A 27,171-nucleotide genomic window follows, 5' to 3' on the forward strand; every position below is an offset into this window, starting at 1 on the left:
CCTCAGCAAAAGGAGAGGGAGCTAGGCCAGCACAAACGATGGAGACTTCCAAAAAACCCAAAGGAAGACTTTCCAGAAAAGAGGCAATCATCAGCTGGGCTTCCCAGGTGGCGCTAGTGGTAAAGAATCTGCCTGCCAGTGCAGGAGACATGAGAGACGCAGATTCGATCCCTTGAGTCAGAAAGGTCCCCGGGAGGAAGGCATGGCAGCCCGCTCCAGTATTTTTGCTGGGAGAATCCCATGGACAGAGGGGCCTGGCGGGCTGCAGTCCATGGGGTTGCAAAGAGTCAGACATGACTGAAGCGACTTAGCATGCACATCAGCTGGGCAGACCCCCAAAGTTGATCTCCCTCCCCGCATGCATTACCCCATCCCCCTTGCTCCTGGCAGACATGGGAACCAGCAGGCAGCCGCTGCCAGGGAGTTTGGCTGTGGGGCCGGCCAAACCTGGACCTCATCCAGACAGCAGATGCTGCACCGAGGGCCACGGCCCCATCTCCTCACGAAGACCTTCCCGCTGAGGGGGAATGAGAGGACACACAGGCTTTGTGGCAACGCAGGGGAGGCAGCCCCCAAAACTTGGCATCCATCCCGCAGGTGGTCCCCATCCCCCTGTCTCCCTAGCACCACCCCCTGCCCTGCCTTTCTGGCCAGATGAGCGCCAGGGCAGAATGTGAGGTGGCAGCTCGCCCTGCGTCAGGGTGTTTGACATATGGGGAGTGGCCAGGTGAGGTGACAGCAGCAATCATATACTAATAAATAATATTGCGGCTGCTGTTACATTGCAGGTCCACTTCACACTGCGTGTCAGGCATTTTCTGTACTTGTAATGTGCATTCACTCACTTAAATGTCATGGCAGTTGTACAGTGAAGGCACTATAATCCTTCTCATTGTAATGATGAAACAGGCACAGTCAGGGTAGGGGATTTGCCCAGAGCACCCTCAGTGGGTGACAGGGCAAGGTGTCAGCTCATGCCCCGGCCACCCCTCGGCCGCCTCGGGTTCCTCTGACTCAGCTCAGGCTGTATGTACATCAGACCCATCCATGAGTTATGACCTCAGTTTCATGCCAGCGTTTTATTGTGTGTGTGTTTTTTTTTTTCCATGAAGACAGAACATATAGAATGATTTTTTTTTTAATGTACCAGACTTTGCTTTTTTTTGTTTGTTCTTTTGTTTTGATTTTGGGATTTTTTGGCCATGCTCTGTGGCTTGCAGGATCTTAGTTCTCTGACCAGGGGTCAAACCCAGGCCTCGGTAGTGAAAGCACAGAATCCTAACCACTGGACCACCAGGGAATTCCCCCAGAATTGGTTGTGCACACTGAGAGGCGTGGAGATGCTAGGTCAGGGTGTAACATTTTTCTGTGGTTCCTGTTCAGTAGGTTTGAAACCGACTTGGTGCCTTTACTGGATTATGCCTACTTCCACACACTTCCCACCCCCAATACCCATAAAAACTAGTCTCTGAGCCACCCCGGGCTGGAAAAGGTCCTTGGAGCTCAGGGACACAGGTGTGGAATTCTCCCCTTGACAGAGATTTACTCAGCACCACCACCAGCCAGCCCTGCACTGGGCGCTGAGGAAACTGCAGTAAATACAGCAGAGATGCTCATGCCTGGGGAAGGCAGACAGTACATAGATGGCCTAGCGAATTACGCACTGTGGCGTATGCTGACAAGGTGGAACAGAAAGCAAGGAAGAGATAAGGGTGGGCGTGGTGAGATGTTTAGACCAGATAGTCAAGGGCGGTGTCCCTCAGGACGTTTGAGTAAAGGGCCTAAAGAAGAGAGAAGGAGCCATGGCGACATGCCGAAGAATGTTCCAGGTGAAGGGAACAACCTGCGCAAAAGTCCTGAGGCAGGAAGTGCCTGGTACAGTCACCTAGTGGTTGTAAAACCTTAGACGACTCCTCTCAGAGCTTCCATTCCCTCCGTAGGATCCCTGTCTCTCAGGACTGTGGCGTAGGCTTGGTGAGGTTGCCCATAACGTGGGCACTGCTGGGCTTGGCACTTGGGGAGGGCCCACAGTTAGCCTTTGGCGGGGGTCTCAGTTTCCCATCCCTTTGTCACATTCCAACCAGCCCTGTTAGTTCTGGCCCAGCGTGAGATTCACAGCCACAGATGGGCGTTTCTCTGACCTCACACATGTGCAGGCCACATGGGTATTCAGTCCTGGGCCCAGCCCCTCACAGAGCTGCCTGTTGGACACTCAGGCCTGAGGACCTTGTCATCGGGAGGAAGGGGCAGAGGCCAGCAAGGGTTCCATTGCTCCTTCCAAAGGCCCTTCCTGGGACTTCCCTGGCAGTCCAGTGGCGAAGACTCCACACTCCCAATGCAGGGAGCCTGGGTTTGATCCCTGGTCAGGGAACTAGATCCCACATGCCACAACTAAGAGCCAAACACAGCCAAATAAATATATATTTTAATTTAAAAGAAAAACAAGCAAAGGCCCTTCCTGCCGTGGCAGCAGAGGAGTCACATAACCCCAAAGTAGAAAGGACAATAGTCACAGGAGTGGTTAACACTTTTAGCGCATGTTCCTGATGTGTGCTGGGCCAAGTGTTATATTCATTGACCTTTCACAGCCTCTCAGTAGTCCCTGGATGTGGGTTCCATGGTCCCCATTCCACAGATGAAGATTCTCGAGGCCTAGGCAGATAATCACTTGTCAGGGTCCACAGTGGCAGAGCCAGGACAGGAACCCAGACTGCCTGCGTCTCCAGCCCATGCTCTTAACCTCTAGCCACTCACTCTAGGGCTGAGTTTGAATCCTGGCCCTGTGACCAGACAGCCTGGGGTTCGGTTGAGCTCTGCCACTCACCAACCTTGTGGCCTTAGGCAGATGGCTTTGCCCCTGGACGCCTCCATTTCTTCATCCATAAGATAGACCTGTACTGTCTGCGTGCTGTCTCCAGGAAAGGCGGGAAGGCTCCCCTGGAGTGGCGCACGCGAGCTGGGAGCACACGGCTGCTGGGCAGCGAGTGTCTCTGAACGGAAGGTGCTGTGATGACGCTGAGGTTTTGGCTGTCGCTCTTTGCCGAGAGGTCAGAGGGCCGTGCTGGGGAGTGAAGGTCAAGCTCATGGACAGAGTTCTGTCCTTCTCCTGCCACACACTTGTGTCTTGGGGGCCAGAGCGAGGGGCCCAGGCTGTTTTCCAAGCCAGCTGGCTGGCCCGCCCCAGATGGCCGCCCCCAGCCACCAGGGAGACAGAGTGGGCCCACGTCTCCCAGCAGATGGGACCGGAGCGTTGGCAGCGCCAAGCTTCCCGCCAGGGCGGGAACAGACTGGAGCTGGGCTTCGGTACTGCACACCAGAACGTCAGCCTCACCCGCCCTGAGCCTAGAAAGGACAAGCTCCAGGTCCAGGCCAGGGCAGCCCTGCCCTGAGCCCCTGGCTGGCAGGACACGGGGACTGCCAGCAGCGAGGGGCTCCCTGGCCCAGTGGGTTCCCTTTGGCTCCCAAACATGAGCTTTTGACAGCCTTAGTTTTGTTAGGGTTAGAGGTTTGGATTCTTTTTCGTTCTTTATTGAAAAAAGTAACAGTCGCTCATTAAGAATTTAAAGAGAATTTAAATGTATACACAGTAAAAAAGGAAGAATCTTGTATTAAGTGCAGAAAACAAGGGTAGTAGTGAAGCTCATTTGGGACCTCACTTGTGTTCAGGGGGTACCTCTGTTGGTGTGATGTTATCTCCAGAACATACTTTAAGTGAGGGGAAAAAACAAACTGTAGCTTCCTAATAAGGTTAAATTTTCTTTACATTTTTAACAACACATATGGCTTTGTGTAAATACATTTGTGTACTGTGACAACAGCTAACGTATTGAGTGCTCACTTTGTGTAGATAGATGGTAATAAGCACTGTATAAATTTTTCTTATTGAATTTATTTTTTTGACTGTTCCGGGTCTTCACTGGGGTTTTCAGGCTTTCTCTGGTTGTGGTGCACGGGCTCCTCATTGTGATGGCTTCTCTTGTTGCGGTTCCTGGGCTCTAGAGCACAGGCTCAGTAGTTGTGGCACACGGGCTTAGTTGGTCTGAGGCATGTGGGAGCCTCTGGGATCAGAGACTGAACCCCCGTCTCCTGCATCGGCAGGCGAATTCTTTACCTCTGAGCCACCAGGGAAGCCCTTTGTATTGAATCTTTACAACCCTTTTTGGCAGGCGCTGTTATTCCCCATTTTATCAGTAAAAGGCACAGAGAAATTCAGCAGCTTGCCAGAGTCACACAGCTGGAAGAGGGGGAGAGCCAAGATTTGAACCAAGGCAGACCGATTCCCAAGGGACCTCCCGGAAAGAACTCCAGGAGAGTGGACCAGCACGGAGGAAGGCATGGGTGCTTCTGAGTTGGAGGCTGGTAGAGAACAGCCTGCACGGGTGGGAACCTCCTTGCTGGCATGGCCCTGAGGCCCTTTAACAGCCCAGTGAGATGATGCCAGGTGTCATGAAGGGTGTTGCAGGCCGAGTGATGAGTGTAGATTTTATTGGGAGAGAGATGGACTGCTGTCAGCGCCTTCTGCACAGAGGAGAGACATGATCTGACTCAAGCGGCTATGGGAAGAATGGATTGGAGTCAGGTGGAGACCAGGGAGACCAGGAGAAGGCTGCTGTCAGTCCAGGTAGGACAGGACCAGGTGGAGGGCGGAGGTGGCTGCACGTTGCAGCTGCCAGTGCCCTACTTATCATCCCTAGCAGAGAAGTACAGTCTGGGAGCTTTTCAACTGGTGGCTTTTGGTCAAGTCTCAGAGCCAAAAATGTGACGGTAGGCCACCTGTCTCCAGTGCGGACGAAAACGAGGACTTCTGGGCCACACTGTCTCTTGTCTCCAGCAGAGGGCGCTGTGGGACAGTGTCTGTAGGATTCAAAGGCACTGATCCTGTGGGTCCATGAGTGGAAATTCACAATCCCAGGGCCACCCAGATTGACAGAGCAAAGCATCCATATCATGGCTTTTTCATGATCTATTTCAAGACTATCCTGCCTATGATAAGAGAGTTGTTTGTTTATAACTGGGAACTCCCAACCATGAGATCATCTCCTTTCCACGCATGCCTCTTGCCCAGGTCCTGTTTGGCAAGGGCAGGCTGTGTGTTTAGAGGCAATGTTGTGACATGTTCTTTTTGCTGTCTCTCGGCGTCTGTTGACTGAGGGTGAGCGTGTTTTTCCAGTAATGCTGAGCCGCCTCAGTCTCTTAAACTACAGCCCCACGTGTGTTTCCGGGGCCACAGCAGTCCCCTCGGGGGAGGATTCTTTCCCTGTCCTGCTGTAGACCAGGGAGTCATCTCACAATGGCACCAGAGCTGCAGTGCCGCGCCCAGGACATGGCGAGCCCGGCGGCCAGCAGCGCTCTGTGGGTGGGAGCCTGAGCTAGAGTCAGTGAGGACGTGCAGCAGGGGCTCTCAGACAGGGCTGCCATGTGTAAATGGGCACAGCCACTGGGAAAACTGCTTGGCAGTTCCATAAAAGTGGAAATTAACATGCCTGGTGACTCAGCAGTTCCTCTCCTAGGTATAAACCCAGATGCAAATGTGTTCATGTGCTCTGAGAGGTGCTTCTGTGACTGTTCCTAACAACACTCTTCGCAGTTGTCAAACACTGGAAGCAGCTTCCACGCTTATCAGCAGTAGGATGGGTTAAATCCATCATGGTAGAGACGGCAGCCTCTTGCAGCAACCTGGTCCCATCTCATAGCTGTGGCATTGTGAGAAAGAGGCCAGATAGAAATGAATATAAACACATGAAGCTCAGAAGTGGGCTGAAATAAATCATGGTGCGAAGAATTAGGATAGGATCGCTCTTGTTCTTGTTGAGTCACTGCGTGGTCCCTGACTCTGCAGCCCCATGCATGCACTGTAGCCTGCCAGGCTCCTCTGTCCATGCGATTCTCTAGGCAAGAATGCTGGGGTGGGTTGCCGTTTCCTTCTCCAGGGGATCTTCCTGACCCAGGGCTCGAACCCGCGTCTGGCACACTGGCAGGTGAAGTCTTTCCCACTGAGCCACTAGGGAAGCCTAGGGTTGCTTTTAGGGAGGTGAAAAGGGACACAGAAGAGTGTTTTGGAGACTGGTAATGTGTTTCTTCATCTGGGTGGTGATTACCTAGATACTCACTCTGTGCTAATTCCTCAAGCTGTGCTCACATGTGTGGTGTACTCTTCTGGAGTGCATTATATTTCAGAGGGAAAAAATTACTCAAAGAGAAAAATCGTGAGCTCTGGAGACGTCACACCTAGGGTGGAACCCTGGTTCAGCCTCTTAGCTGTGGTGACCTTGGATAAGGCACCTAGCATCTTAGAGCTTCAGTTTTCTTATCAGTAAAAGGGAGATAGTAACATTCCCTTCCCCCAACAGACCGACACATATACTAGTAGTTACAACTACTGTCATGCCTGAGTACAGGGCAGTTGAACTGTGCTTTCATAAATGTGACTTGTTATTGATAGATCTGTTAGAAGTTACTTTGTCTGCAAAGTCACAGAAAAGATGACTATAGCTAAAACAAATGCGGGTTATTTTAATTATCTAACAGGAAATCTGGAGGTAGGAAGTGGCAGGGACTGAATTCTATGTGATTTTGTTGTTGTCTCATTCCTAATGATCCCAGGGTGGCTGTCGCAGCTTCAGACATCTTATCCTCATACCAGCGTCCTTAGAAAAAAATGAGCAGGTGGAAAGGGGCTTTTTAAACCAGGGAAGAAAATCTTTACCAGGAAAGATAATCTGCCACAGATGTCTTCCCCAAGCTGAATTTCCTTCTCATTTCAAAAGGCCTGGATCTAGTCATGTGGCCACCTGTAGGAGAAACTTGGAAAGCAGCCTCTGGGGAAGGAGAACGCGATGGCCGTGATTGGCTTGACTAAAGGTTTTGTTTTGTTAAGCAATTTAGACAGTGTGTATTTCATAATTTACTGTTACATTCCATCAGGATATTTGTTATGACAGTCCAGATAAAACATGTATCTTTGGAAAAAAGCTTCAAATGCTTAGTTTCATAACACGTAAATATAATGTACATAACAAAGATATAGCAAGAAACTGCCACCTACCCACCAGGGAAAAGACCCTGGTGCTGGGAAAGGCTGAGGGCAGGAGAAGGGGGCGACAGAGGATGAGATGGTTAGATGGCAACATGGACTCAGTGGACATGAGTTGGAGCAAACTCCGGGAGATGGTGAAAGACAGGGGAGCCTGGGCGTGCTGCAGTCCGTGGGGTCACAGAGACAGACACGACTGAGTGGCTGAACAACAGCATCAACCCAGAAACTGCCGTATTCATCATTTCTGGAACACCTCTGTATTGGCCACGATGCTTTCAGCTCTAAGAAAACTTAAGTTTGTAAAGTGCCAGATAGTAACTGTCTTAGGTTCTATGGGGCATATGGTCTTCTTCAGACTATTGAACTCTGCTAATGTAGTGTGCAGGCAGCCACAGGTAAAACAAGTGTTTTTTTATTAGTATTCTAATAAAACTTGACTTTATGGACACTTAAGTTTGAATATCATATACTTTTCACATCACACGATGTTAATTTTTCAACCATTTAGAAATGTAAAACATGGCAGGCAGTGGGCCAGATCCAAATCACTTGTGGAAAAATGAACAACCCGACCAAAGCAAGGCGCTGCAGCAGTGAAGTGAGGGGTGAATGCTGGTAGCCAACCTTTTATTTATTCATTTTGCAGCACAGTTCAAAAAATAAAAATTATAATGATGATAGTATCTAACATGGAGCTCTTCCTGTGTCTCAAACACTTATTCTAAGGACTTCAAAAATATTAACTCATGTACACCTCAAAGCAATCCTAACATATTGTTATTATCACTTCTTTTTTATAGAAAAGGGAACTGAGGCACGGAGAGGTTGAGTGCATGCCTCGTGCTAGAATCTGAGCCTGGGCAGTTGGAGTCCTGAGTCCACGCTCTTAACCTCTGTGTCATGTTGCTTCTACTAGAAAGATAAAGATAGTGAAGACCATGTAGGATTCTCATATAATTCAGCTGCAGTATAAATTGCAACCTGCTCGGCAACCTGCCCAATATCAGTTCAGCTCTGCAACCTGCTAAAACAACACTAACATATTTCTTTCTGTAGTATTGTGTTTTCAGCTTTTTAAAAAATTATTGTTTAGTTGCTAAGTCATACCTGAGTCTTTTGTGATCCCATGGATTGTAGCCCACCAGGCTCCTCTCTGTCCATGGGATTTCCCAGGCAAGAATACTGGAGTCGGTTGCCATTTCCTTTTCCACTAAGTAAAGGTTTTAAAATCTGACTGCACATCAGAATTTCCTGAGAAGTATTAAAAGAGAATAGGTATGTAAATACACAGATATGTAAGTGTGTGTATACTACATACATACATACAAGCCTGGGCCCCGCCACCAACCAGCTGAATCAGAGCCATTGGTGGTGATTTTGACAGGAAATGAGTGCTACAGTTAAAGACCCACGACGGTACTGGTGTCTGGGGCAGGCAGGTGTTTTACCTGAGTGTGTGGTAATAGACTTCCCTGGTGGCTCAGATGGTAAAGAATCCGCCTGCGATGCAGGAGACTCGGGTTCGATCCCTGGTCAGGAAGATCCCCTGGAGAAGGGAATGACTACCAACTCCAGTTTTCTTGCCTGGAGAATTCCACAGACCGAGGAACCTGGTGGTCTACAGTCCATGGTGTCTCAAAGAGTTGGACGTGAGTGAGCAACGAAATGCACATTAAGTAATACATGTACATGTATTACTGTGATAACGACAGTGAAAGTGTCTGTTAGCATGCCGACGTGGTAGTCCCTATTTTATTCACTGTACCTTTTATTACCTGACACAGTCCACCTCCCCACCTGCGTATCAGCTCCAGGAAGACAGGGGTCTTTGTTTTTTCACCACGCTAAAGAGGGCGCTGGGACAATATTTATTGAACAAACAAAGGCTGTTCCATCCACTGTCCCAACACTCCCTGGGAGCTGAGGTGGAGCGATAGGAAGTCACTTGGTCAAGATCTCACAGCCAAGGGGCAGCAAGTTCAAGTTCTTTCAGACCCAGTGCTTTCCAGCCCCAGAGTCCAAGCTTCTGACCATCACACATGTTGCTGTGAGAACAGAACAGCCTCGTGGGCCCTCTCTCCTTCCTTCCCGCGTCCTGAGAGCCTCGTCTCCCCCCCTTCTCCCTGGAGCAGCTCACCACCTTGCGGGGCTCCATCCTGGAGGATGCCACACCCACCGCCATGAAGCACGGGACTGGGCGGGGCCTGCCCCTTCGGGACGCCCTGGAGTACGTCATCCCTGAGCTCAACATCCACTGCCTGCGCCTGGCTCTCAACACTCCCAAGGTGACAGAGCAGCTGCTGAAGCTCGACGAGCAAGGGGTAAGCCAGGGCCCGGGATGGGTGGGGGTGCAGGGGCAGCAGCCTGCAGCCCCACTGCCCAACTCTCTTCCATCTCACTTTTTCTTTTCCTCCAAAGAACAGAAATCCACTCAGGCTAGTTCCAGTTAGAGGAGGAACCTTCTATCAAGTTCTAGGGCTGCCAGGAGCCGGCATGTGACTGCTGGGGCTCCCAAGGGAGATAGTCTAGGACTGAGGCAGCCACCGGGTCCCCATGTGTGTCAGTGTTTCCACTCCCTCACTGCATACTGCCTCCCGCAGCTCCCAAAGGTGCTCTTAGGATGAGAGCCTTGTACCGGCCCCGGCTAGCTGACCCTCAGTCCCAGAAGAGCCTCTCCCGGCCCCACGCTTAGGTCACGTGACTGCCCGTGGTCCAGTGACCAGGGCATCAGGGACACGTAAAGCAAACATGGCTACCAGGGCTCGCCCCCCAAGAAGTAACGTCGACCCCACTGAGCCCTCCAGAATGGCCTTTTGCAGAACCCTAGCCAGTTCCAGCCCACCTACTGTATGAAGCCGGCCAGGGTGGCCGTCTTTCCCTCGAGAGAGCGCCACCCTCCACCCTTGTGTAGAAAGCCTGGGCGTGGTGGTGGCGCCCCTTGCAGTGCCCCTCTGGAAACTCGGAAAGGGAGAGGGATGGCCGGGACATGCCCCCACACCTCTTTTCTTCTCTGGCTGCGGCACTGAACCCCCACGTAACCCCAGCAGCCAGGGAGAGCCCCCTCTGTCCCACGCCCTCCTCCGTCTCTGCCTGGCCTGCCTCCCTGACGCCACTCTCGCCTCTGCAGCTCTGCCGGAAGCACAAAGTGGGCATCCTCTACTGCAAGGCCGGCCAGAGCTCGGAGGAGGAGATGTACAACAACGAGGAGGCCGGCCCAGCCTTCGAAGAGTTCCTCTCCCTCATCGGGGAGAAGGTCTGCCTGAAGGGCTTCACCAAGTACGCCGCCCAGCTGGACGTCAAGAGTAAGTGGCCGCAGTGGGTGGCCTGGCGGGGGGAGCCCTAACCAGCCCACTTATCCCATGGGCCTACGGTCCAAAGGCCCGGTGATACCCTGGGGAGGATGCAGGGCAGCGGGCATTCGAGGACTTGGCTAATGACAGTGTGGGTGGTGCAGGCACTCTGTATAAGAGTGTTGCATATTCTATTAAAGCCTGAAGATTGTCCTGCTGTGTGTCTCAGCACCTGCACTCCCAGACACATGCTATGAGATCCCGAGCACGTGCGTGCCCGGGTGGGTCCTGAAGGGGTCACAGCCACAGACACCTGCATGGTGCCCACTGTGCCCAAGGACCCCAGGGATCACAGTGCTCCTGGCCAGTCAGCCAGATCGCAGCCAGCTGGAGGTCACCTGGCCCTGGTGTTGGCCAGCCATGGCTTCAGTGACTTCACCTGTCACAGCTTATCCCCAGGGATGTGAGCCCCCAGGAACAGACATTCCTTGGTCTGTTCTATTGCTGCTTCCCTCGCACCTGCAAGTAAGTAAAGCTGGGGTCCTAAGGGGCCAAGGCATAGGCCTCCGGGGTGAGTGTGGCACCCTGGAGTGAGTCGCAGTGCGGCCTGGGGGTTCCCTGAGACATGGAGCGGAAACCAGCTCCTGGTGTCCTGCCTGGACAGGAAGGAGCGACTCAAGGTGATAGAAGAAAATGTGGGGAACCTGACCTTGTATCGGGCGCAGGCCTGGACAACAGTGTGACCTGAGAGGGGTGAGTTGGAATAAAATAGACAAAGAAGGAACAAGAAGTGTGTTCCAAGAAAAAGAAAGGTCCCAAGGCTTCAGGGAATAAATGGGAAGGACGAACTGAGGGAGGCCAGCAGGGGCCTTACATGTAGGACCTTTACTGCTAAAGATTAGTGATTTGGGTCTCTTTCCTATGAGAATTTTGAAACTCATAAGAGGCATCATTGAATACTATTAAGAAAACATTCTGGAAACTTCCCTCATGGTTCACTGGCTCTGACTCCACACTTCCAGTGCAGGGGCCCCGGGTTCAATCCCTGATTGGGGAACTAAGATCCCACATGCCAGGTGGCCCAGAAAACAACAAAAAAGAACAGTACATGGCATGTCCAAAAATTTTTGAAAAAAAGAAAACACTCTGGAGTCAGATAGTCTGAGTTCCAGTTCAAGCCCCACCACTCACTGCAGTGTGTAAGCCCTGGGGTGAGTCACTCCATCCGTGTGCCTCAGTTTCCCCCTTGGAGTCCACAGTCAGGTGGGTTTCTCCCCGGTCATAACACCCTGCCGTTAGAGAAGAAAGTGTCTTCATACTCGGGATTATCAGTTCCTTCTTCATAGTTTGGCAATCTGTATATGCATCTCTAAGTAATAGAATCCATTTTGCTTGTTTGGGGATATTAAGTGAATGGAATTATACAGTTTGTGCTCCTTTGTGTCTGGCATCTTTCGTTCCACATGGCATTTGTAGGATTTGCCCATGTGGTGGCCGTGACTCATTCATTTTCATGGCTGTGTATTTTTCCACAGTATGAATTGTTTATCCCTGGGACTGACATATTGAGACTAGTTGTACCCGTATCCTGGGGTACTCATGTATGACTTCTCTAGGCTGTGATCCTAGGAGATAAAGCGCTTGGGTCATCAGTGAAGCCTGTCTTCAGGTTCAGCAACTATTACTAAAGTTTTCCGGAATGATTGTACCAATTTACACACCTCAGCAGCCGCATATAGGGTTCTGGTTGCTCCACACCCTCACCAGCCCTTGGCACTGTCAGACTTTGAAAGGTTTACCAGTCTGGTGGGTGCTTAATATAAGATTTCCTTTTTATCCAAATTTACTGAAATTTTATTGTTGTTGCTGTTGTTGTTATTGTAGCTGTGTGACATGTGGGATCTTAGTTCCCCAACCAAGGATCAAACCCACATGCCTTGCATTGGAAGGACAGAGTCTTAAATTACCGGACCACCAGGCACATCTCTAAATTTACTGAGCTTTAAAGGGTGAAGTTAAATGAAAACATCAACTTAAAAACTAACACAGATGGCGTGTGGGACATGGCAGGAGCCCAGAGGTTTTGGAGACGTGGTGCTTAACTGGTGTTTCTGTTTCAGCCGACTCCACGGGAACCCACTCCCTCTACACAACGTACCAGGACTACGAGATCATGTTCCACGTCTCCACCCTGCTCCCGTACACCCCCAACAACAGGCAGCAGGTCAGTGGGGCCCAGGGTGGGGGCTCCAAGTGACTTCTGGTTGATGCACAGCTGAACCCAAGGCAGCTTCCCTCCCTACAACCTTTGGCTGGCTGCTAGCCCAGCACCGGCTCTCCTCAGGCAGCAAGGTGGAGGTCTTCAGCCCTGGAGACCCTCTCTACCACGGTCTCATCACCTGGGGCTTGGAGACTAGATCAGGTGTCATTCAGTGTCACTTTTTTGTTCTGGCTATTCCTTGGCCACCCTGCTACCCCAGCTTCTCTCAAGGGTCTCTTGAATCATCAGGGGTCCTCTGGGGAAGACCCAAGTGAATCAGTCAACATTATTTTGACTGCAAGTGACAGAATACAAATCGAATGAGTAAAAGCGAAAAATGAGATTTACCGAGTTATATAATTCCCAAGTATAATTCCAATACTTTGGCCACCTGATACAAAGAGCTAACTCATTGAAAAGACCCTGATTTGGGAAAGACCGAGGGCAGGAGGAGAAGGGGGTGACAGAGGGTGAGATGGTTGGATGGCATCACTGACTCAGTGGACATGAATTTGAGCAAGCTCCGGGAGATGGTGAAGGACAGGGAAGCTTGGGCATGCTGCAGTCCATGGGGTCGCAAAGAGTCAGACATGACTGAGCAACTGAACAACAGTTGTCAAGTACTGGGAGAGGGCTGGCTTTAGGTGTGGCTGGATCCAGGGGCTCAGACAGTGTCAGGAGTTCTTCCCATTTCTCACCTCTGCTTTTATTCTTAGTGGTTATATTCACGGACCTTCCCAAGGAGTGGCAGCCCTCACCTTACATCCCACCAGCCTAGCTCCCTCAGGAGAAAGAGAGCTCTGCCTTGCAAGTGTCCCAGAAATGTTTCCGGGCTGAATCTCATTGCACCACCCACTTGCCAGGCCCAGGGCAGGGATAGAATAGACTGGCCAAACCTGAAGCATGTGCTCACCCCTGAGAGGGCCAGTGGGAGGTGCTTTCCCAAAGGGGATGGACACGGCTGCCTGGAGGAGGAGGAGGTGCTAGGTGGGCACAACAGCTGCTGCGTGCCACCAAGACCTCCTCTCCTGGACACACCATGCGTGTCCAGGAGCTGTTTCTCATGAACGGAAACCCTACAGGCTTTTGATGGCTTAGGAAGTGTGTATTTTTTCCTATTGGTACGGGGTTTCCCAGGTGACTCAGTGGTAAAAAATATACCTGCCAATGCAGGAGACCTGGGTTCGATTCCTGGGTCAGGAAAATGGTCTGGAGTAAGAAGCAGCAGCCCACTCCAGGATTCTTGTCTGAAGAAGCCCATGGACAGGGGAGTTGGGCAGGCTGCAGTCCATGGGGTCACAGAGTCGGACACAGCTGAGCACACACACCACACCACCGCAGGTGGCACTGTGCATTCTGCTGACCATTTTTATGGTCAGACGTCAGTGATTTTTAGAAAGTTCACCTAGTAGCCGCTGTAAGAGCATTGCTCTCATTGAGCATGAGTTGGCGTTCTTGGTCTGCCACTTCCTCACTATGTCATCTCACCTCCCTGGGCCTCGGGTCCCTGCTCTGAAGTGGGCAGAACAATAGCACCCATATCTCAGGGTCATGGGGACAGGACCCTGCGCTTGTGTGTGAAACCAGAGCTCGTGGCAGGGCCCAGCACAGGAGGTACACGAGAAACAGCTGAGCGTACTCCTGGAGGTATGGTGGGGAAAGCTTGGGGTGTGGGAGTCAAGCAGAAATGGGTTCAAATCACAGCTCCTCCCTCCATGACTCTGGACTGAGGGCAAGACGTTTAACCCCCGTGAACCTAACTTCTCTCATCAACAAAAGGAGGTCAGATGAATTAATCCCTCACAGGACTTGTTGTAAAAGTAAAATGAGGTTACAGCTTTCATATGTAGGTGTAAGACGCCTGGTTCAGGGCTGGTCACAATAAATGGGTACTTAAGCAGTTTAGTTTAATCCTGTGTAAAACACACAGAGAGCCAACGGTTCAGCAGTGTGTATTGTGCCACTTAAGTGTGACCAGATTTCACACTCCCGGCCACCTCACATAGAGTTGCATGCAACCCCCTCCTCATTGGCAGGAATTCCTAACAGTTACATGAAGGCTAAACTTCTATACCTAAGAACAATGTGGGGCTTCCCTGGACATCCAGTGATTAAGACTCTGCACTTCCACTGCAGGGGCGCAGGTCCGATCCCTGGCTGGGAAACTAAATTCCACATGCCCACTCGGTGTGGCCAAAAAAAAAAGAACAATGTAATTTTAGCAAGGAAGTAAAATGCGAAGAGTACATCATCGCCTTTGAAGATGACAGTTTTTCTCAGAGGCCATGACAGGCAGCAGGGAAATGACGGGGTTCTTGTGGGCTGATCTGAGGCTATCACCCCAGTCTTCTCAACTCAGGTAGCCAGAGATGGGCCCTGCTAGCGGTCTCAAGGCTGCCTCTGCCAGAGTCCATGAATGTGACCTTGAGCAAGTCAAAAGCTGCCAGACCGTGCTGTCCTCCAGCTGACGTTTCTTGAGCACCCGCTGTGTGCCAGGCCCTGCTCTAGGCCCTGAGGATAAAGCACCTGGCAGTGAACAAAGCAGACAAAATCCTTGTTCTCCAGGAGTTGCCACGTTAGTGGGGAAAGACAGAAACAAAAGGAAGAGCGGCAGCCGCTTGTTAAGATGAGTGTGGACGAGTAACACACTATTACTTGAGTAACGGGCAGAAAAGCAGAGGGGGTGACATAATGGGTAAGACAGTCAAGGCCCTGTGGGAGGGTGACATTTCAGCCCAGACCTGAAGGAGGGCAGGCAGGAGCAAGCCGCGTGGGGATCTGGGAGAAGAAGTTCCAGGCCTCAGGATGGTCCGCGGGAGCCTCAGGAAAGGAAAGGTTTCTGATTCATTCAAGGAACAGCAGGAGGCTGGTGTGGCTGGGGCAAAGGGGGAGCATGGCAGGAGCCAGCAGAGAGGTGATGGGCCAGGTCATGAACCTGGAGCCTACCCTGACGTTTTCCTCTCCCCCGCCACTGTCTCCCCACCACCAGCTGCTGAGGAAGAGGCACATAGGCAACGACATCGTGACCATCATCTTCCAGGAGCCCGGGGCGCTGCCGTTCACCCCCAAGAACATCCGCTCCCACTTTCAGCATGTCTTCATCATTGTCCGGGCCCACAACCCCTGCACTGACAACGTCTGCTACAGGTACACGCCCCGCCCCTCCCCCTGCATGCACAGGGAGTCAGGAAAGCTGGCTTCCAGCAGCCGGGGAGCATGGGGGTGGGGGGAGAGAGGGCACGGCTGGCCCAGGCAGGCAGCCGCCCACGTTTCTTGTCCGTGCTTCAGTAGGTGAGCTCTGCTCACTCATACCCACACGTCCTGAGAGAGTGGTTCTTAACCAGAAAGGGCCATGTCATCCCAGTTTCGACAAAGAAACCATCAGGAATTTGTTTTTGCCTGGAGTCTTTTGGCTGCAAGTGACAGAAAACCCATCTCAAAAAGGCAGTCACAGGGCTTCCCTGGCAGTCCTGTGGTTAAGACTGTGCTCTTCCAGTGCAGAGGACACAAGTTTGATCCCTGGTCAGGGAACTAGGATTTCACATGCCTCATGGTGCACGAAAAAAGAACATAAATAAATAAATGAAGAGGCGGTCTTACATGCTGGCTATCATAAATGACACATTCAGGCCCACCTGGAGGTGTTCCAGTTCCCTGTACATCATTTCATTTGCTGGCAGCTCCATGCTTAGCATCTTGCCAGCTGCAGACCCAGCAGAAAGAGAGCCTACTTTTCCCAGGAAAAGAAGCCCCAGAACTGAGGCTCATTGATCCACGTGAGGTCACGTGCCCATCCCAGAGCAAGACTAGCAGCTGTGCTGGGCATGGGGCGTGTGGCTGAGAGGCACCAGAGTGTGGCCCAAAGGAAGACTGGAAGATGCAAGGATGGAGGCAGGGAGACAGGGGCGGCCCCCTCGGGAGACAGAGCTGAGGGTTCTTAATTTGAAGATCAATAAGTGACACAAGGGACTTCCCCGGTGGTCGTGGCTGAGGTTCCACGTTCCCAGTGCTGGGGGCCTGGGTTCAATCCCTGGTCAGGGAACTAGGTCACTCATACCACAACAAAGACCCAGTGCAGGCAAATAAATAAATAAATGTATTGAATAATACTGTGTTACAAGCTTCAGTCCCGTTCAGTGTCCTCCCCAAGCGCCAGTCTCGTCAGAAGACATGGCCGGCCCCCACAGGACAAATGGAAAGTGCTCTGGGTGTGGAGTGAGGAGAGTGCGGTGGTTCTTGAAAACCATCCTATCAATAACCTGGGCCCAGGCCAAGGTCTACATTGGTCCCTGGTCAGCATCGCAGACACTGGGGCCTGGGCTTGGGAGCGTTCAGTTCAGTCGCATCCGACTCTTTGCGACCCTGTGAACCGCAGCACGCCAGGCCTCCCTGTCCATCACCAACTCCCGGAATCCACCCAAACCCATGTCCATCGAGTCGGTGATGCCATCCAGCCATCTCATCCTCTGTCATCCCCTTCTCCTCCTGCCCTCAATCTTTCCCAGCATCAGGGTCTTTTCAGATGAGTCAGCTCTTCGCATCAGGTGGTCAAAGTATTGGAGTTTCAGCTTCAACATCAGTCCTTCCAGTGAACACCCAGAACTAATCTCCTTTAGGATGGACTGGTTGTATCTCCTTGCAGTCCAAGGGACTCTCAAGCATCTTCTCCAACACCACAGTTCAAAAGCATCAATTCTTCGGCGCTCAGCCTTCTTTATAGTCCAACCCATACATCCATACATGACCACTGGAAAACCATAGCCTTGACTAGACGGACCTTTGTTGCCAAAGTAATGTTAGTTTACATTTAAAGGGGAAAAAAAAGTTTGAAATTAGATACAAAAGGTAATTTTTTAAGTTGAAGATCAAAATTCACCCTTCATCTCTTAAGTCCTCATTATCCCATTGCCCTCGCAGAGGCAGCTGCTGTTAGTGATTTCCTGATAACCTAGGCCCATACAGGCAAATGTATGGAAGTATTCCTTTTCACCTTTTTAATTAATACAAGTGGTATCATATCCCACACAATGTTTGTTCTGCATCCTGTATTTTTTCACTCAGCAGAATTTGAGAACTTTGCACACCAGTCTGTAAAGTGTTTTTCCCTTCATGACGGCGTATTATTCCATTACATAGATGCCTAAGAATCTCCCCTTATGCCTTGGCGACAGGTATTGGGGTTGTTTCCTGTCACCTGTTACTACATTCCACCTTGCAGCGCTGTTATTAACACATTCCCTCCACGTAGTTTTGTGAGGGAGGGGCGGTTGTTTGTTTTTGGCCATGCTATGCTGCCTGTGAGATCTTTGTTCCCTGGCCAAGGATTGAACCCAGGCCCTCGGCAGGGAAAGCACTGAGTCTTAACCAGTGGACCACCCAGGAGTTCTCCATAACCTAGTTTAGACTCTCATGGCACACAGCTGGGATAGGTAAGGTCCTCAGCATGGAGTTACTGGGCCAAACAGTATGTTCATAGGTGCCCTGGGTGGACTCAATGGAATTGCCAAGAACCTACCAGTTTCTTCTCATTTGAAAAGACCCTGATGCTGGGAAGGATTGAAGGTGGAAGGAGAAGGGAACAACAGAGGATGAGATGGCTGGATGGCATCACCAACTCAATGGACATGAGTTTGAGTAAACTCTGGGAGTTGGTGAAGGGAGGCTTGGCGTGCTGCGGTCCATGGGGTCACAGAGTCAGACACGACTGAGCGACTGAACTAAGCTGACCAGTTTCTTCTCTGGGCCAGATACGTGAGAGGAGGCAGGGGGATTCCAAAATGCAGGAAGGTTATGGACCATCAGGCTGGATGTGTTGCCGCTGGGAGCCAGCACACCAGGTGGAAGGCCTGCGGCCCCTTCCCCCACCCCTGCTTGTTCCCAGGACAGAGCTGCAGCTCAGAGGGCTTGTGCCTTCAGCCTCCCTGTAGGCCTGAGGTTTCAAAGATAGAGTTCTTGAACATGCGCAGACATGCGTGTGCACACACCCTTATAGCGCATCAGAGGCAGGAGGCTGCTGGGTGAGCCCTTTTCCCCTTTCTCCTAACCGTGGGCTCCCCTCTCCTACCTGGCTTATCACAGGAGCCTGCGGCCGACCTCCGCGCTTTCCGGGCCAGCCTTCATGTGGTTTCCAGAGGGTTTCTTTTTGTTCTGACGCACCAAGGTTTCTTGTTTTTTTTTTTTGCAATTCAGAATATTTTCATTATGCAACATTTCAAACGTTCTGAAAAGTACAGAGAATAACAGACACCCATGTGCCCACCACCAGATCTCACAGATGTTAACATTTTGCCGTCTTTGCTTCAGCTCTCGCTTTTAATTTTGAAGAAAGAAAATGTTAGAGATGCAACCAAACTGCCCCCTCCCACAACCCCTTTTCTCCCCTCCTGCACACACAGCTCTTCTCTGGACAGACCTTTCCCATCCCCTCTTCTCCCCATGACCCCTAGACACATTTCTGTCATAGAACTTGTCACACTGTAAGAACTAAGTTGTTGTGTTGTTGTTGTTGTTTTTTTTTTTAAGATTTATTTGCTTTATTTTTTGGCTGTGATGGACCTTTGTTACTGCACACAAGCTTTCTCTAACTGGTGAGCGGGAGCCGCGCTCTGGCTGCAGTGCACGGGCTTCTCGTTGTTGTGGCTTCTCTTGTTGCAGAACACGGGCTCTGAGGGCGTGGGCTTCAGTAGCTGCAGCTTTCGGGCTCTAGAACACCAGCTCAGCAGTTGTGGCACACAGGCTTAGTTGCTCCAGGGCAACTAAGAGATCTCCCCAGAGCACGGGGCCTGGCCCTCCTGGGTCTGCAGGAGCTCCCTCCACCGTCTCTGCACCCGCTCTGGCCCCTCCTTCCCTTTCTTCATGGGGCAGCCACGGTGATCCCTGCAGATGGTCCACCTGGCACCTGTGTTCATCAGGGACCCACAGAAAGCAGGTGCCCCCCACTCAGGGTTTTTTGGTTTTGTTTTAATTTATTTGGCTGTGTCTGGGCTTAGGTGCAGCGCACAGGATCTTTGTTATAGTGCATGAACTCTCTAGTTGTGGCGCATGGGCTCAGTAGTGACATGCTTAGTTGCGGTTGTGGGATCTTAGTTCCCTGACCAGGGATCAGACTTGTGTCCCCTGCATTGCAAGGTGGATTCTTAAGCAGTGGACCACAAGGGAAGTCCCCCACGCAGGGTTTTAACTGAGGGATTAATGAACAGGCTGATAGGTGTGGGTAGGGCTTCCCTGGTGGCCCAGATGATAAAGAATCTGCCTGCAATGCAGGGGTTCCATCCCTGGGTCAGGAAGAGCCCCTGGAGGAGGGCATGGCAACTCACTCCATTCTCACCTGGAGAATCCCATGCACAGAAGAGTCTATGACAGGCTACCCTCAGTGGGGTCACAAAGAGTCTGACAAGACTGAGCAGCTTTCACTAATAGGTGTGGGTAGGTTAAAGGAACCAGTATAGGAAAGTGAGGCACCCAGGAGCCAGCAATAGCAAAGAGCCATTACCCACCATGAGGGATGAGGTCAAAGGGCACGGGAGACATTTCTGGAAACCAGGGTGAAGTGTGGCTCTGGGAGAGGGGCCACCCCTCAGAAGCTATGGCTGTTGAGCAAAGGACCAAGGACTATAGCCACTGTCCTAGCTCGACAGGCAGGCAGTGAAGAGAAATAAAGACTCCACCCTCTCTCCCCTCCCATGTATCCTGGCCAGGGGAACCAGTGAAGCTGACACAGCCTGTGGAAACCCACCTTCCAGGGCACTGGATGGGGCAGAAGATGGCAGAGACTGGGTCTGGGGGTGCAGACGGTGAAAAGCTGGTCCAGATGGTTAAATGGGTGCTTGTTTTCACAATCGGGATGCAGAATGCTTGCTCACTGTCAAGGCCGTGCCTGGCCTGGTCCCTGCTGACCTCACCAGCCTTCCGCCGTTTACTCTCTGGGCTGTGGCGCGCCAGCCGCATCTCACCTTGCGCGTGCTCTTTCCTGTTGGGTCTTATACCTCCCATGCCCATGCCCATTGCCTGCAGCACCCTCTCCTCTGCTCTTCCTTTGGCTCCTACTCAGCCTCAGATCCCGGCTTAATTTCTCTTCCTCATAGCGCCACACCCAGAACACTAACTCCCCAGGGTCCAAGGAGAGGGCCATCCTGGAAATGCTGATCAGACACATGCCCTGGTCAAGTTGGGTGGAGGTTCAGGAGTCAGAACTTAAACAAGCCTTACACTGTGGTTAGGTTTCATGAAATAGGTTTTAATCAAGAATCTCATTACTTTAAAAATTGTCTTACAGTATGTAGTCTCTCCCCAACACCATGATCACAAGCTGACATTTTTATAGAAGGTGAATGCAGTACTTTTTAAGAAAAAACCTTCTCTTTAGTATCTCATTCTGTTTTTTAATTGTCATTGTGTAAATAGCATAATTCACTCATGGTATCCCTGGAGGCTTTTTTTTTCTTTAATTGGCTACATGTAGCAGCATGTGAAATCTTAGTTCCCCAACCATGGATTGAACCCATGCAGTGGAAGCTCAGAGTCCTAACCCCTGGACTGCCAGGGAAGTCCCTGGAGCCCCTGTAAAATTAAATGTCTTCCCCTGCTCCCTGGGTGCTCACTCTGGCAGGTGCGATAGCCTTTCTGCCTGCTCTTTGAAGTCATCGAAGATCACTCAGTGGCCCTGTAGCCACTGAGTCTCGAGCTGGTCATCGCAGCATCGTAACTGAGATTCATCAGATCTGAACCTGACTTAGCAGCCAGTCTCCTGCCTCCCAGCTCAAGGCTGCCTCCACCTGGGAACCTCGGTGGATGGGGAGCCTGCGTCCCTCTCCTCTGTGTCTCCACCTTGCACTTCCCCTCCCCCAGGCTCACTGCCAGTTTCTGACCTGTCCAGGGAAGGAGCACAAGAGGAAACAGGAAGCGGGAAATTACCACTGGAGCTGTGGTGACAGCTGCTGCAGGGACTTGCGAGTGCCTTTCTTTCTACCAGCTGAATAATTTCTGGACTCTGGGCTCTTCCGGGGCTCCCGACCCTCCTTCCAGAGCTCCCAGGCAGGAGCAGCCCCCAGTCTCCTTCCAAACTTAAGGGTCACCGAGGAGGCCACTATTCGGGGAGGGAATGGAGATGACAGGCCCACTTTTTCCACGGATTTTCCTCCCAATAAGATTCTCCCTCTCTAGTTAGCATAATGGAAGAGGAAGTTCAGGAATTTAGGGGAGAAGGTTTTAGATCATTTCTTTTATACCTTCTCATTCAGTTGCTGTATGACTTGTGTCCTAATGGCAGCTCAGTTAAAACCAAAGTAGGGGACTTCCCTGGCGGTCCTGTGGTTAAGGCTTTGCCTTCCAGTGCAAGGGATACAGGTTCGACCCCCTGGTTGGGGAGCTAAGATCTCACATGCTTCACAGCCGAAAGACCAAGACATAAAACAGAAGCAATACTGTAACAAAAATAATAAAGATTTTTTTAATGGTTCACATCAAAAAAATCTTAAAAACAACAAAAAACCAAAGTAGGAAGGGTCCCATCCTAACTTCCCCTTGTAGGGAATTTTCAAAATAACCTTTGTAGAGATGATTTACAAAGCATGTTTGTGTTACGCAAGTGTCTGAAAGAAGTAAATCACAGAATGTTCCATATCAGTCCGATTTGCCTATAGTGACACTGCTTAATGAACCGCCCCAAAAGTCCAAGGCTCACAAACATTATGATTTCTTCTTGGCTTACTCATCTGCAGGTTGGCTGAGGCCTGGCTGCCCTTGGCTGCATGTCTGCTCCAGGCACCCTCATTCTCCCTGACCAGTAGACCCCAGAGCATGTTCACTTCATGGAGAGGGCAGGTACATAGGAGGCAAGCCTGGCGCACGTGCCCATTTGTGCCTTTGCTCGAATGCCGTTAGCCAAATCAAATCTCATGACCAAGCTTAGGATGAACAGGGCGGGGATGTACCTGTCCATAAAGGTAGAGAGAAAGGGATGAATCTTTGCAAAACTATAATTCACCACAAGCCTGTATGTATGTAAAACAAGAATAACTGAAGTTGAACAGTGCTAGGAAAATTACCCTTTAAATATCAGTGGATGTTCTAACATCTGCTGCATAGGAAGTAAAAACGCATATGTGTACCGTAAGACTTTCTCCAGTTTCCAGTCTAGTCAGCTGGCAACTTACTAATTAGATGTAGACTTCCTTTCTTAGAAAGGAAACTCCTCTTTCTGATTGTGTATTTTCTTTCTAAAGGGACTCTCAAGTGCCTTTCTTTCCGCCATCTAAAAAATTTCTCCCTCCTCAGTATGGCAGTGACCCGATCCAAAGATGCTCCTCCTTTCGGCCCCCCGATCCCCAGCGGAACCACATTCCGAAAATCTGACGTCTTCAGAGACTTCTTGCTGGCCAAGGTGATTAATGCTGAGAACGCTGCGCACAAGTCTGACAAGTTCCACACCATGGCCACCAGGACCCGCCAGGAGTACCTCAAGGACCTGGCAGAAAACTGTGTCTCCAACACACCCATTGACTCCACCGGCAAGTTCAACCTCATCTCCCTGACCTCCAAGAAGAAGGAGAAGACAAAAGCCCGGGCAGGCGCTGAGCAGCACAGCGCCGGGGCCATCGCCTGGAGGGTGGCGGCGGAGGACTATGCGCAGGGGGTAGAGATAGACTGCATTTTGGGAATTTCCAACGAGTTTGTGGTGCTCCTAGACCTACGCACTAAGCAAGTGGTGTTCAACTGCTACTGCGGGGATGTCATCGGCTGGACCCCAGACTCCTCGACAATCAAAATCTTCTACGGGCGAGGGGACCACATCTTCCTCAAGGCCTCTGAGGGTTCTGTGGAGGACATAAGAGAAATTGTCCAGAGACTGAAGGTAAGGGAAAGAGCCCCTCAAGGTGCAGCAGTTCTGTGGTCTGGCAGAGGCCTTAGGAACCACTGAAGTACCTCCCTGAGCCCCGTCAATTGGCCCAGGACACTCGTCAGCCCCAAGAGAATCAGAATTGTCACTTTAAACACTGGGGGTCTAGTGGGTTCTGCAGCCTGAGTTCTCCCTGGGGAAGGCTTGGGCCAAAGATCTGAGGCTCTCCATGTCATTACCTTGAGAGGACAAAAGGCTTATTTACTCACTCTAGATGTTTAAACTCATGTTAAAAATGTAAGGATACTTTCCAGAAGAATTAAAATATTGGATTGGCCAAAAAGTTCTTGTGGGTTTTTCTGTACCTTCTTACAAAACACCAGATGAACTTTCTGGCCACCTCAACAGAATGAAAGACTTCCAGACCTTTAAAATAGAGGGGCGGAAGCAGGATATTGGGGGTGGGGTGTAAACAAGCATAAGAAAACAAAATTATGTGGCAGGAATAATTCCACATAGGTAATCACAATAAATGTAAGTGATTTAACATTCTCTGTTAAAGAACAGAGACTCACAGTCTAGATTTAAAAAATCTTACCCTAACCTCTTGGCAGCTCAGGCTCAGGCAGCTGCCAAACCAAAGGTAGCAGATTGGTCTCAAGTGAGATGACAGTTTAGTTGGTAATGGTCGTTGGAAGCATTGGGCTAAGACGTACTAAGGCTACCTCAGAGCCCCGGGTGAAGGAAAGCTGTGGTCAGTGATTGGCTCTCAGTGGGTTTAGCAGAATGTCAACCATGAAATAGAGAAGGCAGTATATCATGGGAGTTAACGGCACAAGTTCTCAAGTCAGAAGGCTTGGCTTCAAGTCCCAGCACTGCCACTTACCATCCTACCATCCACTTACCACTTATCATCCTACATCATGTAGAAATTTTAAGGACTGGATGAGTTATGTTGCCCAGGCAAGCTGGCCTGACTTAGGAGGCTGTGGTCTCCAGAGGCCGGTATCACAGCCAGCCTTCTTCACCCTTCTAGGCTTTTGCACTCGTTCCTTGAGTTCAAGTGGGATTGGTAAAGACCAGCTTTCAGCTTCCCTGACTCCACACTTCATGCCCCGCCTTAAACTACAGCAACAGCTAGTGTATAGATTTCCCATTAGGATGTGAGGTCCGTGAACAAGGGCCTCTGTTTTGCTCACTTGCTTATCTCATTTGTGTAGATCAGGGCTGGCACATAGTAGGTGTTTATTAAATGCTGATTGGTCGATTAGCTGAATAAGATGATTGACCCCTGATTGTATGCTCATGACCGATGATCTCACAGCCCTCCACCCGCCCTGTGGAGTGTAGGAACTGTTTTTATTCCCATTGGACCCATGAGGAGCATGCGGTTCAGAGAAGTCACACAGCCAGTAGGTGGCAGACTGGGATCTGAATCCAGATTTTTCTGACTCCAAAACCTATTTGTGCCCAAACTTGAGACTAATGACTAACTGCCTACTCAACCTGTGAAACTCAACATGTCTAAGAGCAAGCTCCTGATTTCGTTCCCCCTGCCTCGCGGGGTTCTCCTGTCTCATCAGAGAACAAGCCCATCACGTGAGTGGAATCGTAAGCCTCCGCACCAGCCTCACTCCTCTGTCTCTCATTCCGACGTCCAGTCTGTCGGCTCCACCCCCGGAGGCAGACTCTGCTACTCCTGCCCTTTCTGCAGCCCCTCTTGGCCTGTCCAGTAGCCTGCTTGCTGGTCTCCTTTGCCTCCTTGCTTGCGTCCCTGGGGTCTGTTCTCAGGAAGGTTGTCAGAGGGATCTTGATCATGTCCCTGCTCTGCCCAAACCCCTCAGCTCACTCCAGGTATAAGCCCGGTTCCTTATGGTGGCCTGTGAGGCCCTACATAGCCTGGCTGTCTGTCACTCTTGCCTCCTTATTACTCTCTCTGCTCCAAGAACACAGACTTCTATGTCCAGAGTGGGCTCATCGGGCAGTCAGCCTCAGGGCCTTTGCACTACCTGTGCCCTCTCGCTGGAACACGTTCTTCATCCCCACATGCCTCCCTCCCTTTCTACATGCATTTATTCAAAGGTCACCTATCGGTGAGGCCGTGTTATCCAAAATTGTAAAAACCCCCTCCACAGCCTGGGCTTGAGCTTGTTCCACCCACTTTCCCGGCTTTGTCACAGTAGCACCTACCACCATTTGATGTGTATTTTTACATATTTGCTGCGTCCTCAGCACCTGGGCCAGTGTCTGGTGTGCAGCAGACACTCAGTGACCGTGGACGGAATGCACGCATACGTGCTGTCTGTAGTAATAGCAAAAGTGGCCATTTGCAGGGGGCCAACTATCTGACTCCTTGCAGCCTTGTGCAACCTTGCATTTCTTCTTCCCAAAACCCAGTGAGGGAGATACTATTATTAACTCAATTCACGGGACACAAGGACGATGACTTCAAAGGGAAGAAGTGTTTTGACTCCCAAAGCAGAGGCCATGGTCTGGGATGAAGCCAGTCATGAGTTTCTCTTTTGAGGCACTAAACTGTAGGCTTTCCTTTCAAACAAATTTGTTTTAGCTTTTTAATCATGGAAAATTTCAAACAGACGCAAAAGTAGAGAAACTCGCCTAGTGAACCCCTAGCCTTATCACCAGCTTCCGTAGTTATCAGCCTGGGGCCCATCTTGTTTCTCCCTTCCCTCTCTCCCTTCCCCTGATAATTTTGAAACAAATCCTAGACATCCTATCATTTCATCGGTAAATATGTCAAGATTTCTCTCTAAAACATACGGCTTCTGAAAAATAACTATTTTGCCTATTATGTATTTAAAAAAAGAATAGTAATTCCTTAGTGGCATGTAAACAAGTTGGGCCATGAAATCAGTTACTGGATCTCAGTAGGCAATTTTCAAGGACAGGCTAGAAAAGAATGAGGCACTGAGGAGGCACCTGGTCTCATGGAGCTTTGTCCCAGTTTCACATGCTTCCTCACCTCCCAAATGCTCACTGTCCAGACTAGCCAGGAACAGATGTGTTTACATCTTCAGGTAAGTCCTTCACCATCCACACTCGTTTCTTGCTACCCACACTCGGGAACGTCTGTGTGGATGGCAAAGAATATTTTTGTGTATGTGGATACATGTGTAAATGTATGAATGCGCAGCGTGGCTTGTGACATAAGATTCTTACTGTGCAGCTCTAATGAGTACATCAGATAGCATCATTTCTAACCAGGGAATGACTTCTCACGGGAAATGTCAACCATTACACAGCTGCTTTCCTTAAGGCAGTTTTTAGGCAGGCAGATCTTGCTGTAACTTGGTTAACAGCTCCGGCTTATCAAGTTAATCTTTTTATTCCAAGAAGAAGAGGGAATCCCTAAGGATATGCTGAAGCTCTAGGTGTTCTGTTCAGTGGCTTCTCCTATCTATGGTCATAGGTTAGCATGGCGAAAGTCTCCCACAAGTGAAACAGGGAATAAATCAGAGAGAAGGCCCTCCCAGTGTGGTCTGGTTGGCTTCAGGATGGGGACAGTCTGAGGTGGAGGTTCGAAAGGGGTTTTTGCCTTGCAGAATGAGGTCCTAGAGTAAAGAACGTGGTGCCAAGCCCCCAGCCTAGAAAAACTCGCAGGGTCTCTGGTCTCTGGCTTCTCCAGCTTACTCTGGTTACAGTCACCGTATCCATTAGGGCTTCAGACAACAAAGGTTTATCTCACTCATGCCACGTGTCCATCTCAGGTTGGGCTGGAGGCTGTAAA

At 50.6% G+C, this 27,171-nt stretch overlaps 1 protein-coding gene across 7 annotated transcripts in view; it reads left to right on the forward strand.

Moving 5' to 3' along the window:
* The window catches only part of SIPA1L3 (signal induced proliferation associated 1 like 3), a 254,293-nt gene that overhangs the window by 154,669 nt on the left and 72,453 nt on the right, over positions 1-27,171 (forward strand). For all 7 annotated transcript variants that reach the window (XM_042230909.2, XM_027977924.2, XM_042230912.1 and 4 more), the window contains 5 exons: positions 9,169-9,357; positions 10,164-10,338; positions 12,447-12,550; positions 15,576-15,733; positions 22,862-23,438. In XM_042230909.2, coding sequence (XP_042086843.1) covers positions 9,169-9,357; positions 10,164-10,338; positions 12,447-12,550; positions 15,576-15,733; positions 22,862-23,438 — 1,203 coding nt within the window. The remainder of the gene's footprint in view (positions 1-9,168; positions 9,358-10,163; positions 10,339-12,446; positions 12,551-15,575; positions 15,734-22,861; positions 23,439-27,171) is intronic.

The sequence above is a fragment of the Ovis aries genome, chromosome 14 (assembly GCF_016772045.2).
Source record: "Ovis aries strain OAR_USU_Benz2616 breed Rambouillet chromosome 14, ARS-UI_Ramb_v3.0, whole genome shotgun sequence".
Lineage (NCBI taxonomy): Eukaryota > Metazoa > Chordata > Mammalia > Artiodactyla > Bovidae > Ovis > Ovis aries.